The 15,004-nt window shown below is 39.7% G+C and overlaps 1 protein-coding gene across 2 annotated transcripts in view; it reads left to right on the top strand.

Moving 5' to 3' along the window:
- Window positions 1–13,414, top strand: part of cdk19 (cyclin dependent kinase 19) — a 62,876-nt gene extending 49,462 nt beyond the window's left edge. Inside the window, exons 12-14 of one of the 2 annotated variants that reach the window (XR_002754018.1) lie at window positions 614–859; window positions 4,209–5,260; window positions 5,483–13,414. Coding sequence is in view for 1 of the 2 variants with exons in the window: in XM_005806018.2 (XP_005806075.1) it covers window positions 614–859; window positions 4,209–4,334 (372 nt within the window). In the remaining variant the exon portion in view is untranslated. Of the gene's footprint in view, window positions 1–613; window positions 860–4,208 lie in introns of both variants that reach the window. The other variant, XM_005806018.2, reaches the window with a different exon arrangement.
- Window positions 13,415–15,004: the final 1,590 nt, after the last annotated feature.

The raw sequence follows: 15,004 nt of genomic DNA, 5'->3' as shown, positions 1-15,004 counted from the left end.
TTTTTTTTGTTTGTTTGTTTGTTTGTCCAGAAATTGCACCAAGTTGTTCATATTCCATACATATTACATAACTTCTCATATATTTGTCAAATATGTGTCATAAGAACAGAGAGCAGAGAAAACATAAGAACAGACGAAGAAAGGAGGGGAATGTTGGGGGCTAAGATATTTTACCGTTCTGGGGTTGTTTATTTAAATATGTCAAAAGGGGAGTGAAATATTTATGATATATGTAATTTAGGTATAAAAAAACAGACCATAACAGCAATATTTATACTTGATATTAGTACTGACCCAAATGTTCATATCAGTGCTTCTGTATCTGTGATCATAGACAAGTAATTACTACCGCCCTCCTGTTTGGAAATCCTTTCCCAAACACGTCAAAGGCCGTCATTCTGCAGTGGGAACAAAATTATTCACAAGTGAAAAACATTTCAGACGGTTTTCCCTACAGAACATTTCATTATCTCAGGGTAGAAGTGGGTCGCAGGTGCGAGACAGAAAGATAAAAATAGAGAGGCAAACAAGGAGGTCCGCCGGGAGTCAGGATCCAGAATATCTCACGGTCCAGTTTTCTGAGGCCTCTCTCATGTTCACCTCTTTGCTGCAGAACCAGACCCAGCAGCACCAGCAGACGACGGGCCAGACCCAGGCCCAGACCCAGCAGCAGGCAGCGGCCCAGCAGGCCCCCTCCCAGCAGAGCTCGGCTCAGACCAACGGCACCACGGGGGCCACTGGGGCAGCCGGGGGAGGCGGCATGCAGCATGGGCAGGACCAGGGCCCGCCCAACAAGAAGCCTCGGATCGGGCCCTCTGGGGCTTCCTCCGGCACAGGGGTGCTACAGTCAGAATATCAGGTGTGCTTCTGGAGATTTTTTTGAGAAATGCACAAAAAAACCATCAGCTGGCTGCTGCAATCAGGACGTTTTATTCTTTACTGACACGTAGTCACTGATTGGCCAGTTAGAAAGTACAAAGCTAAGCTAGTTTTTGTTTACAGTGTCTAAGCCAGGGGTGGGCAATCCTGGTCCTCGAGGGCCGGTGTCCTGCAACTCTTAGATGTCTCCCTGATCAAACACACTTGAATCCAACATCTGAATCATCTCCTAAATTCAGTCAAGTTCTCCAGAGTCCTGCTAATGACCTCATTATTTGACTGAGGTGTGTTGAAGTAGATCTAAAAGTTGCAGGAGACCGGCCCTCCAGGCCTGGAGTTGCCCACCCCTGGTCTAAGCACTCACAGACGGCACTGACAACCAACTGGTAATGTTTCTGCTAACTGTTATTACAGTTAGTCTAAATAAACAGAAACACAAGAACTGAAGTTAAGAAAACATTTTTGTTAACTGAAATAAATAAAGATTATAATTAATGGGGACAAACTATAACTAACTGGAATTATGTTGTGTTTATAAAACTAACTAAAATATACTAAAACTATATTTATAATATCCTTTGTTTTTGTGTTTCTGAATCCATTTATTAGCCTTTTGAACTGATGTAAAATTAATTTTCTCCCCGCACACAGTTTACGTCAGCTGTTAGTAAATTACAACACTCTGTGTTCCTCCTGGCGTTGTTGACGCCAGTCAGCAAAAAGATGTCAGCAAGTTGAGTGAAAACACCAGATTCAGTTATTGTTCAACAATAATTGAGTACATTTTTTGAAAATGTAAACTTTATGTACACATAATCACAAATAAAATACTTTGACCTTTTAGACCTATAAATTAACCAAAGTAGGAAAAAACTAAAACTCCTGCTTTAACTAATCAAAACTAAACTGAAACTAAACAAGACTTAACTATTAAAAACCAGGAATAAAAACTAACTGAATTAGTCAAACAAAAAGTCACATATAAAAAAAAAACCTAAACAACTAAACTGTAGTGAAAAAGCCCACAACTATTCTAACCCTGCTAACAAGTATACCTTTCAGTGTAAAAGCCACTGAGTGAAGGCATGAGGTTGTGGCTGGTTTGGACTCGGTTTGCTCCAGCAGCCTCGCATTCACTCAGCAGACAGCAGCAGCTGCTGATTGGAGCATTCCGCAGCGTCCTGCTGACAGCGCTGATGAGAAATCACTGTTGTCCACTTGGGCGCCTGCTGTATCGCTGGCCTGACCCTTATCACTGCGTCAATGAGACCAGAGATCTGGGAGGGAGCAGCGACATCTAGGCGTAAGTTTGCTGAGCTGAAATGAAGAAAACAAACCTTGATGAAAGGCTGCCGAGGCAACGCCGCTGTGATAAATAAGCCGGAGACAGCTCGTATCATTAGAAACAGTGTAAACATCCCAGCAAGAGGAGACGAAGTGTTGGGTTTTTATCAACTATAAACCCAACAAAGTGATCTCTCCAAAGTGAGATCACTTGGTCCAAACAGTGATCTCTCCAAAGGGGCAGGCATAATGTGAGCAAGAAGGAAAATCTGATTCAGTACTGCCATGTTCAGGAAAACAATCTGGGATTCATTTCATAAAAATTCACCAGAAGAATGACTGAACTCACTCTGAGATTTTAGTTTGTTTTAAGTTCTCTTTTTGACCAAGTTGTCCACATTTAAAACTTGAAACATGTTGACACAGCAGGAGAGCAGTGGCTCTGCTTTCAACACGTCAAAGCAACATCTGGTTCTCATCGCGCCTCTCTGATCATATTCTAAGTCCCAACAAATACCGTCTACCACCTTGACCTCACAAGGCTTCCTACCCAAATCATAGAACGTTGTTCTTCTGTCCGGCTGGGAGCCATGTTCCTACACTCTGGGAGGAATCGAGGTTGAAAAGGCCAAAGGAAGTCATGAATCGTTTCACCCTGACTTCACTCAGGAAGAATAGAAATATTTAAAACTCACTGATGTTGATGCATCAGTAAAATGTCTTTTGGTGTTTTGTGGAGCTTAACTACATGCAATCTGATGCAGAAACATAATATTTTAGTGAACAGCACAATGAGTGCAGTCAGAGCTACAGTGGAATAAAAGTACAGGAGATTCATCTAATAGAATAAATAGAAACAGCTTTTACTATCAGACAGTGGGGAACGTCAGGTGTTACAGCTGTTAATAATCAAATAATCGAAAGTGTTAGAAATATATACAGCTCTAGAAAAAATTAAGACATCACTTAAAATGATCAGTTTCTCTTATTTTACTTTTTATAGTTATATGTTTGAGTAAAATGAACATTGTTCTTTTATTCTATGAACTACTGACGACATCTCTGAAATTCCAACCAAAGATTTTTTTTAAATTTATTTGCAGAAAATGAGAAATGGTCAAAATAATGAAAAATCTGCAATGCTTTCATACCTCAGATAATGCAAATAAAACGACAACACTAATGTTTGAACTCAGGAAGAGTTCAGAAATCAATATTTGGTGGAAGAACCAGGAGGTTTTCAGTGGAGCTCAGTGCAGCGGGCTCTTCATTTTTTCCAGAGCTGTATTAGTACATATTAATAAAATAAATTGATAATAATAATGACATACTGTACAAGATTATGACAACAAATAGTGTGCTGTTATCAGAAATGGGAAACATTGTACTCACTATCCAAGGGATGAGTGGGATGACTTTTTAAAAAATGTACATAATACAGAATGGCCCAGTCAAAGTCCAGTCCGATATTCTAAATCTGCACTTCTGCAGAGTTTATAACAACCGTTGCAAACAGCATCAATGGACGACATGGAGGAGCATCGTTGTGATGACATGTTGAAGAGTAGGAGCTTCTTAAAGAGACAGACGCCATTGTCAAGGTGCAAGATATGGCTTTGACGTGTAGTCATATTTCTTTGATATGTCTAGCATTTTTAGAACAGCTGAAGGTAACAAAGTTACTTCATTGTGCTATAACGTGGGACTATCTGCCTGGAAAATACATAAAAAAATAAATAGAAAGCTTAAAAGTATTGGTTGGAGCACACAGGCCTGTGGAATGCCGTGAATAACTCTGCAGCTTTAGGATGATATATATTTTTTTATATTCATAAAGAACCAAACAAATAAGGCTCGGATTCATATTTTATAAAGCCAATTATTGTTTTTTGGACAAACTACAGAATATCAGACAGTATGAGTTAAACCAGTCATATGGTTTCTTTTATTCCTCTGTCACTTTGTTTTTGGAACTGGCAGCTTTGAAATCAGAGTGGAATGTATTTACAGTTGTTCTGACACCATTTTTCTCTTCACCATCACAGCACTCCAGCTCCCGACTCGGTTACCAAAGCAACGTCCAAGGGTCCACTCAGTCTCAAAGTACCATGGGATACTCGTCATCGTCCCAGCAGAGCTCCCAGTACTCCCATCAGACACACCGCTACTAGGAGCCGTAGAATCGCCTCCAGACCCCCTGCCCCACTTGACCCTTCACCCCCCGCTTTGGAACCAGCAGAGGATGCAACTCCTCATCTTTAACCGACACCCAGCAGCCTTCCTCGCCTCGGTCGGACCCCTAATCTTAGGTGACGTCATTCCAATTTGGCCTTCCTCCGTTCGAAGCTGCTCTCATCTGTCATCTTATTGTCTGAAACATGAAGGCAAACACAAATGGGAACCAAAAAAAAAAAGACAAGTTCTGCCTTGTGGGGTGAAACTAAAGGAAACTAAATGCAAAAGGGAAGTGAAGGCATCACGCAAACTGAGAATCATGGCACTTATAAATGCAACGTTCCTCAGCAGGACGACTTGCAGCTGTGTTCGTATATGTATATTATATAGCACCTTTTTCTATTTGATTCTTTTTTTTTTTTTGTTCTCTTGCTCGTTTGCTAGACTTTCAGAGTTTACCTTGATAGTTGATGTCACTCGAAATATTGTTACACATGGGAGCAACGGGATGCAATGAAACGGTGGTGGAGCAGAACTTCATCCTCATCTCCGTCGTCCAATCAGAAGAAAAGGAGCGTTGGAGTTAACCCTGTCCGCCTAAATGCAACCATGACCCAGAGACTCCTGTTCCCACACAGCGGGGGGAAAACGTCGGCTGTTGAGCTGATGTCAGTGCAGGGAAATATTAAAGCGCAGTTTATTGGAAGCTTTGTAATATAGACTTTGTATATTTAGATCCTACTCATCTCAACCTGGATTTGGAGAGCGAGAGAAGCAGTCGTCTTTATAGAGCGCCACCTTCTGGGGGTTCCGCTTTTTGCCGGCGTCGACGGTAGTTTCAGGAGGCCAGACTCTTCATGTTTGTGCTGCTGGAAACTTTGCTCTGATACCCATCTTATCTCGGACCATCAGAACTTTGAAGGTCTTTTTTTTTTTTACTAGTATTTTAAACACAGATGTAACGTGCGCATTACGTACAGGGCAGCTAAAATTACCCTGCCTTCCCCCCGAAATATGATTCTTGAGACTGTTACTGCCTAATGTCAGATTTTTATTTTTTTTAAGGTTTAATTATTACCAACAGTGTGTAAGAGTGTGTGTGCATGTATGAATTTTTATTTGCATGTTTTTTCAAACCTACCAGAATTGCACTGAGCGCTGAACCCGTCTGCAACGAGCTGGAACAAACGCTGGGTGAGTTTTTGTCACCTGAACTTTTGCCTTTTTTTTTCTGGGACAAATTTGCCAAAATGTGACAAACAGTTGTTTGTCAATAGCCTCATTTGGCCACATTTAGAGATAAAGGGTGCGTTCTTTACTACCACTAATATGTTCAATCTTTTAAGTTTATTAACACTATGAATGCCATATTAGTTTTTAACTTCAATAAATTTTGGATTTATTCTGGCTTTTTACAGAGCCAAAATCATACAGTGCATATGTGCATGCACCTCCACTGGTATTCAGATTAAGTATGTCTTTTTAGCAAGTTGCATAGAAACCACATGATTTGTTTTGCCAGCAGCAGCTTATTTCATAACTCACTCTTCCTACCAGAATCGGTCCAGCTTATTGAAAGCTGTTGGTTTCCAAGCACAGAGCTGGATTGTGAGCATAATCCAAACATTTTCCACATGTTTAACATTTGGATTGTCCAGAAACCCAATGTTAGTCTTCATTATCTTTTGGAAAAGTGATACAAAAGTGACTCTTTTTCACACTCAAATGGTGTATTCCACATTCATCCATCTAGCTGATGAGTTGAAACTAACTGATGAATTACTTGGTAGCCCTCCTTCTTCATTGACCGCAGCTCGGCCGGGCTGGCCCTATTCCTGCCCTGGTTGTGTTTGCATTGACCAGAGTTCTGCCTTCAAAGTGGGTGTACACCATCATACCAAACCGCAAACTTCCGGAAATCTTCCAATGAAGTGGCGTTTGTAATTCCACTGTCCAATCAGATCAACATCAAAGCACAAGCAAGTGAACATAATTCAGTTGCAATCGTTTAATTTCAGTGTGGTTTTGTACGTATTGGGGCCACAGTTGGTGGTTTCTTTGTCACTGCAGAGAAAAAGTCGCATGTATTTATCTGCTTGATGTGTGATCTGTTCAGCTTGTTGAATATTTAATGCAGTTGAATTTGTTATGCTTGTCATTTAAAAATCGACAGGGAAAAACAGATGATGACAGGATGTTTTTGACGCTGCCGGTCAAAATGATGGAGATTGAGAAAGTCTAAACGCTCCTCTGCCTGAAAGATCTGGGAGATGACCCGTGTTGGTACCCGGCCCCGCAGCCGGTGAACCAATCAATAGCCAAGTCTCGTCTGGGGGGCACAGAATGGAACCATATCTCTTGATAAGAGGTGAAGGTAAAACTGTGCCACTAGAGGAGTTGTGGGTAGGATATATTTGCAAAGTAAATTTAGTCTATTTTTTATTTTTTTGAGTCCTTATACTCCAGTTAACGATTAATCGATCAGCCCTAAAACTAAGCTAACATATTTCTTTTTTTTAAACATTCTTTATTTAAGAATATTATGAATCCAACATATATACATATCTATATTTCTACATGCACTTACATAATACAACAAAAAAAAGAGAGAGAGAGAAAAAGGGGGAGCTCAGCAAACATTTAAATCCATTTTGGCAATTGACATTTCTTAGAAAGGTCCTCATGGGCTCACATGAAAGGGAGGTGTACATATCCAGTGTCTTCCATTTTAAAAGAGACATACAAAGGGGCCTGGCACAGCTTTTTATAACCCATAGCATCTTTATCCGTGTGGCCATCCAAAGTGGGAAATAGCTGGGGTCCATACACTCAGAAAGATGTCCATTTTTACACAAAGTTTTGCTGTTATCTTTTCCATTATATACACATTCTTCAATTTTTCACCCTCCATTGTTGAAGGGTGGGAGGCAAAAGCTTGAGCCAGGACAGAGTTATCATTTTCCTTGCAACCAGTAGCAGAATCTGTAGTAACTGGACCCAATATTTTCTCCTGAGGTCAAACCCAATATATAATGCAGTGGGTTCAGTGGTAACGTGAACTTAAATATTTTTTACATTTCTGTCTGAACCCCCTGCCAGAATGGAATCAGTCCCAAAAAATGTGAGTGTGATCCCCAATCTGATTCCAGTTCCTCCAGCACAAATTTGTTTCATTTCTGTCGTATTTTGAAATACTGAAAGGTGTTTTGAAGAATCTCATTCTTAATTTCCAATCAAATTCCTTCCAACCTGGACTTTGGGTGATCTTAAAACCTTTTTCACAAACCTCCTCTCACTCCTCATCTTCAATAACAATATTTGTTTCTTGTTCCCACTTTTGCTTTATATCTATAGAATTGTCAGAGAAATGCATCTGTAAATGTTTATGTAGATTAGATATAATCTTCCTCTTATTATTTTCCTCTACACATTTTATCAGAAATATTTCTAAAGGTAATTTTTGTTTACCTTTTGTTTCAAGGTAGGCCATTCTTTGTGTGATAAAAGGTAATCCCTTAATTGTAAGTACTTATAGAAATCTTTTGAGCATAATCCATATTTATCTTGTAACTGCTTAATTGACTTAAGTCTTAAGAGTTTCTCCACTGAATAACTGATTAATTCTTATTAATCCTTTCTGTGCCCATCTCTGATAACCCGTATCCAGTTTGTTTGGAAAAAAGTCAGTAATTTTTATTTTTATAAATGTGTGATATTGTTAAAGGTGCTCCTAAGCTAACATATTTCTGTCAGCTTTCTTTGTGGTTTCTCTGGAACTTTCTGACAGACATTAAACCAAATATCAGTTTGGGTATATGTATATGTTTGAGCCAGCATATATAATTGTGATGCTGTGTGGAATATTTAAAAGTTGTGCATCAAATTCCTGTTTTTAATATTAATAGAACACGTTTGGATCAGCGCTCCTTCAATTTTGGCTTTTCCCTTCAGAGGCCGCCACGGCAAATCTTCTGCATCGCCTACGCTCTCACCAACCAGACAGCCTAGGCCAACCAATGTTCATAACACTACACAACCCCAAACAGAACAGTTACAGTCCAAAATTCATATGACATCATTAGACCCGGTGAGTTTATGTAAACTTCAGATCGGCCCTGCATTTTGCATTTCATAATTATCTTGAGTCCAGATTTGAGAAAACCTGTGTGGAAACAAGGAGCTCTAATGTAGAGCGTTTTCTCCTCTCTTATTTTTCCCTGAATCTTCCAGACTTAAACAGTTTTTCTTGGACCAATTATTTGTGCAGTTGGGAAGAAGCAGGAAGATTATTCTTCAGTTCAGAAGTTTATTTAAGAGGAATTTTGCCACATGTTTTTGTTCCATGAAATTAATGGAAGTAAGAATTCATATCCAATCAGCTCTCCTGAAGTCACACAGCTGCCTTCCTATCTACTTGACTGGACCGTTGCAAACCTGAGTGAAGTTGACCCCCTCCACTTTCTTCAAATCAAACAAATTTGGTGTGGAACATTTATGCAGCAGAAATCTTTGTTCTTTTTTTTTTTTTGAGGATATGAAGGATTTACATCGTTGAAAGGTCAACCAATCCTACCTCACACTAACCAAATAAGAACAAAATCGGTCAATGACTTGTGCTACATTTGTAATGGTTTATGCTGCTAAAAAGGTTTTTGGTCCCATTATAATTTTGTGTGTGGTTCTCTACCCCTGCACCACCACAGCACCTTTAAATTTTAAAAACAATATCTTCATAACAAAAGCAGCACAAACGTAACAGAGTTGACCAGTTTTGTCTCTTGCAAATTTCATTAACATCTTTAAAATGATAAAGGCACAAACACACATTTTTGCTGCAGAGGCGATTGACACCAGTTTGATTTGGTTTGAATAAGGTTAAATGTGGGAGAGATTGTTAACTCCACTCAGGTTTCATTGCAGACAGAAGGCCTGACATTAGACTTTTTCCTCTTTGTTGTGATATTCATGATGCATTTCCGAGTGTTTCTAATGTTTTGTTGTCAGGCCATAATGAGCTCACTACATTAAATTAGCTAAACACATTTAGGAATCAGTTAGATATGAAATCATCCTTGGTGTTTTTCTACTCCTATATTTGCTGTTTATTGAGTGAACATTATGAACGGTGAAAGAATAGACCATTTCCTTCAACCTTATTGGTCCCGGCTGGTCATGTGATCAGCTGTAATAAAGGCTGTATTAAAGAACGCACCCAGTGGGTCCGCTAGGTGTGTCTGTGTTTGCCTTCACGCAGGCTTTAACCCACAAAAGACTTTTTTTTATTTGCCTGATAGCATAAGAAAAACACTGACACCTGGTGGCTGAAAGTAGAACTAAACCCTCTGCTTTCAATTTGCAGGACTTGATTTGTGGAGGCAGGACAATGAGCAGTAAACAACTGAAGTAAAACCAGGACAAACTTTTAGATGAATAAAACAGTTTAACAGAATTATTACCCATCAGTTAGTTCCTAAATTCTATTTCACACATGATCTTGATATACAGATTGCCATATGGCATCTGTAAGGTTGTCTTCCTGACTTTTATGTTTGTGCTTTTAGTTGTTTTGCCTGAGATTTCTTAGCATTCAAGCAGAAACTGAAAGTTTAGTTTTTCTCTGTGAAGTCTGTGTAGTTGAGTTATTTTGTACGATGTGTTTTTGTGTGTGTTTTTGTGTGTGTTATGGCATTTTGGCAGACAGGAGTCGAATGGGAATGGGGGAAGGGAGGCAGGGTTGGGTTGTACACAACGCCGTGGATCAAAACCAGCAGCTATATTTGAAGGTTTTCCTCCTCCCTTCAGCTTGCATATGAGAAGGGAGCGGCAGCAAAGACACCTGAAGACACTTTGTTGTACATTTCTCTCTCCACAAGAAGCGAGGTGTCACAAGTATTAACTGAGCTCTAGGCACGAGTGAGTGGCAGGTCACCGTCAAACTACTCCTATGCAAACAAACCCCAGACTGAAGCTCTCACCCATGCTTAACTTCTGTGATGATGACTCCAGCACACACAGTGCTCCTACTTTTGTTCACTTCCTTTTAAATTGTATGTTAAATGTTCTATTGTAAAAAAAGAAATGCATATATATCAATATTATACTATCATATTTATTATTTCCATGCATCTACATCTAGCGGACTTTCCTCTGCCTTAACAATGACAGCTGTAGAAATGAACCGGGCATGTTTTTAAGCAGTAGCCTACTTTTCCTCCACCAACAAGTGGCTATGGGCTATGGGTGCACCGATTGCAGATTTCTGGCCGATCACCGATCCTTAAAAAGCCTGATTCTAATTGAGCTATTTTTTTTGTCTGAAATGTTGCTAAGTTGGCAACAGCGGGGTGACCACTTCACATCACATGTACTGTAGATGTGAGCTGGTGGGCGGGTCTATCAGTCAAACTTCACATGGCTGATTTTCAGACCTTTGCTGAGGTCAATAAGATCGGTAGAAACGATCAGCTTCACATCAGCCGATCACTGATGTCCCAAAGTTAAGGAAATTGTGGCCGATTTATTGGCCGGCCAATTTATCAGCGCACCCATACTATGGGCCCCCTGTGGGTTTTGGTCAGGCAGGTTGATCTGGGCTCTGTGTAGGGTCCATTTAAGTTGTTTTAAGAACACCTTCTAGTCTGACCCAGTTGGGTAGCAGGGATAGCTCCTAGCTGGGTCAATCTGTTAATACCTGCCAGAAACGGCAGAGTTCTTGTGGGCCCAGATTTCCATCAAACATCTACCGAACATTGATATTGGACTGTGAAACAGTTTTTGCAAAAACATTCATACTCATTCATACATTTCAAGTTTTGAAAAACGTTATGTGCACACAAGCCTCAAGTTGTCTTTTGGGGATTTTATGAGATAAACTAAAACTCAGTAGATCATGATGGAGGTAGACACCAACAAACTCTGGGGCTTAAATTCTACATTGAGGTTTAGGTTGTTGCAGATCGATCAAATTCTGATCTATTGATTTTAAACTTGCAAACATTGTAAGTTTTGTAACGACATTGCAATGAAAACCTATTTGTAGTGTAGTTTTGCCCTACTACAAAATGATTTGACCACCAGACACGCAGGTGTAGACAAAGGATCAAGGGATGTTTAGAAGAGCTTTTATCATTTTCTTTCAACTCCACAATTTAAAATTACCTTGTGTTGGTCTGTCCTAATAAAATCCACTGAAGTTTGTGGCAGTAACACAACAAACTAAAAAAATTGAGTATGAATATTTTTACAGCCACTGTCACCTGTAATTATCCCCCATTTAAAAATAAGAGTGAAATATTTCTTGTGAGTTATCTCAGAAAGTGAACCGGTCATTTTATAGAGACTCATTAGGCACAGAGCAAAAATACTTCAAGCTATGTTTTTTTTGCAATTTTAATGGCTATTGCTTACAGGTAAAAAAAACAAAAACATAAGATGACTGACAAGAAATATTCCACTTTGCACAACATTCTAACTTGTTCAGATGTAATACTTTCTGGCTCTTTTAGATGAATTGCCGTTGAATGATTGGTCGTTTCCCACTAAGGTCCAGCTTGTTCTACTGTGAGCCCAACATAAGCTGCGTTTCCATTACAAATGTGTGCAAACCTTTGTCAATAGTAAGCTAAACAACACCAAAAAACCCCCCCACAATTTCGTAATTGCAGTTTCTAGCCCAAAAACCTTTTATCAATAAACTTGAGCGTTTCCTCGTTTTTTAATTTTCTTGTTTCCATTAAGCGAATCTATTTTCATAATTCCAGTTTGCGCAATTTGAAGGTCGATGGAAACGCAGCTGTAGTTCCACAGCTGTCTTCACAGCACCGAATGATGATGATCCACCTTTTGTTTTGTGTGGATGGTGCCTTTTCTTTCTATCGTCCAAACATGCCATTTCAGTTTGTGTTCTCTGGCCTTTTTTAACTCCTAGCAGCTAAGCATCCATGTTTAGCATGACTTTGACGTGTCTCATCTCAGAGGACTGCAGAGAATCCTGAGGGTGAGCGTGTGGTTCCTCTGCTGACAGATTATTATCGTCACACATTGCTAGTTCCAAGTCTGTTTTGAGATGCTGTACATAACCACATTTTAAGACTTCCTCATTGAGATACTAATAAGATAATTGTCTTCTAATGCACTGTTGTTGCTAAGATACCTGGCATAGTGATAAGTTGAAAGAAAGTATTTACTGTTCTTTATTGTCTCGCTTTGGACACTAAAGTTCCTGGCAGTGCACACTATTAAACTCTGGTGCACCGTAGGCCACTCTCCTTCTCTTCTCGCTGTTTTTGAATAGTGTTGCATGTGCCTGCTTTTTTCCAGTGGAGAACGTTAGCACTTATTGTCCCACAGTTTGTACAGACGGACAGATGCTCCACCCGCACAGCTCAGTTCCTGCCGTGCCACTCGTCCATTGGTTCTTTTAGCTCTCCCACGCTGTTAAGAGACGGGATCCGTTCGACCCCATGAGCTTTTTACCTTATGTGGGGTCACACTGACCCTGCATGCGCTTCTAAAAGGTTGGGTTTTTTTGTGTGTGTGTGGTTTCGGGAACTGACAGTCTGATGGGACAAACCCCCGCTTTCCCACTCTCTGACTGTGACATCTTCTGCGCTCCTTCTAAGCGCCGTGCTAAGACCACAAGAGGGTTAATTGTCATTAGTAGTGTTGCCCCTCTGGGGCAGAACCCAGTCCCTTCCAACCCCCCCTCGCTGGTTGTCCCAGAATGCTGAGCTGCAGCAGGAAACACAGAGCTTTGCTTGTTGGAGCGTCTGTCCACTCTCCTATCTGTTTTTGGTATGGGTGTGTGTGTGGGTGTGGGTGTGTGTGTGTGTGTGTGTGTGTGAGAGAGAGAGTTGGCCTGCACATGACTTTGGAATCTACATATGGCCTAAATGTGTTGTCTTTTTTCATAGCGTTTATAGATGAGGCAGCAATAGCCCTGCGCAGGAAAATCAGATGTTTATTTAGCTGCTTTTAGCAAACTTGTCCAAATGTTACTGTACAAATGACTGTTAATGAGAAAAAAGTCATGTATATTTATTTTATATCCTCTATAATAAAAACCTCTTTTGTCTGACTTGTTGTTTTTTTTTCTTTTAAGATTCATTTAGAAAAACTGTGGCAACAATTTCCACTCAGCAGTTTTAGTTACCAGCATTGCCTATTATCAAGTAAACCCAGCATGTCATTTTAAACCCAGTATGTCATTTTTAGGTCCAGTTAACTCAACTGGTTTAGGAAACCAGCGTGATTTACTCCGACCTCCCAAAGCATAATTATGTTGAAGCAACTTAATATTAATTTAGAATCTCTTAATATTAAGTTGACAAATTAACTAGTTGAATTATTCTAACAATTTTTTTTACTCACAAATATTGATGTAATTTGTATTCGGAGTTGAAATAACTTTTCAAACCAATTATTATGAAATGTTTTCCAAGCTAAAAGGAACAGCTACACACTTTTTTTTTTTTCCCTCATGTTGCATTATGGGCAATGCAACCGCAAAGGATGTGCAAACTCACTTTACATGTCTTACAAGCTTGATGTTGTCCGTTAATGATAAAAGTGTTTGTTCATTGAACTCAAACATTTAAGCTGAGGTGTTCTTGATTTATTTTTGTGATGTATTGTCTTTTAAAAATTACTGTTACGGCTGCAGTGGGTCTCTGCCCTTTTTCCTTGCAGGGTTCTGGAGACAGGCCTTCTGCAGGTGTTATGTTTTGCCCTGATTGGTGCTCTGCTGCTTTAAAAGCTGCCATGCAGGCAGCAGATGAGAGGACTTTTTCCTTCTCCCTCCTCAGAACCTCATTTGGTTTGGTTTGTATCTTATGGTTGAGTTTTGTTAGGTTTGCTTTGCATTTGCCTATTTCTGGTTGGTTATGGGTTTTGCATTAATCTATTTTGGTTTCTCATTTCAGGTATTCCCTTCTCAGGTTTTATTTCTTTAGTATAATTTAATAAATTCAATTTTCACTGAATCAGAAAATCCTTGTGTGGTCTCCTTTAATGTTACCCCACCAAACGAGCCTGGTGGACGTAACATTACTCTATAAAGTTTATAGACAACTTATGCTGAAAAGTGCTTTTATATTCAGTCCTATCAACAAACACCATAAATATTTTTTCTTTATTTTGACCACATGATGGCGCCCTATAGCAACTCTTCGCTGTCTGGGCTTTGAGAAAAAAGGTAAAAGGAGATTTTTTTTAAACTGTCTTCCACAAAACATCTTTGGACCAGTTCAGACCAGCCCAGTTCATCTTTGGCCTTCATTCTTTTTGACATAGAACCAACTCACAGATTCTGGAAGTTTCCATCAGAAGATGGGAACACCGTGACCTTAAAGTAACGGACATGGCCAGCAACAGTTCTCAGGTAGGCTGTAGAGAGTACACAAAGACCAACTGACACAAAAGAGCCCCACATAGCCACCTATCACCACCAACAGAGCCAGCCAGAGGCATGTGAGGTGCTTAAGGATTTTCACCAATAGGGGGCCCAAAAAGTGCCAAACTTACTTACATGGTTAAAAAAAAAATACATTGAATAATACCTTTGATATACAAAGAACAATTTCTATATTGATTCTTTTTTTTTTTTTTGTTACAGTTAAACAAATAAATTACTTTCTTCCTCATGTTGACTGCTGCCACTTCTGGGGAA

Source organism: Xiphophorus maculatus, chromosome 15 (genome assembly GCF_002775205.1).
Source record: "Xiphophorus maculatus strain JP 163 A chromosome 15, X_maculatus-5.0-male, whole genome shotgun sequence".
Taxonomy (NCBI): Eukaryota; Metazoa; Chordata; class Actinopteri; order Cyprinodontiformes; family Poeciliidae; genus Xiphophorus; species Xiphophorus maculatus.
Note: the sequence above shows the minus strand (reverse complement) of the source record. Positions and strands in the feature narration are given on the sequence as shown.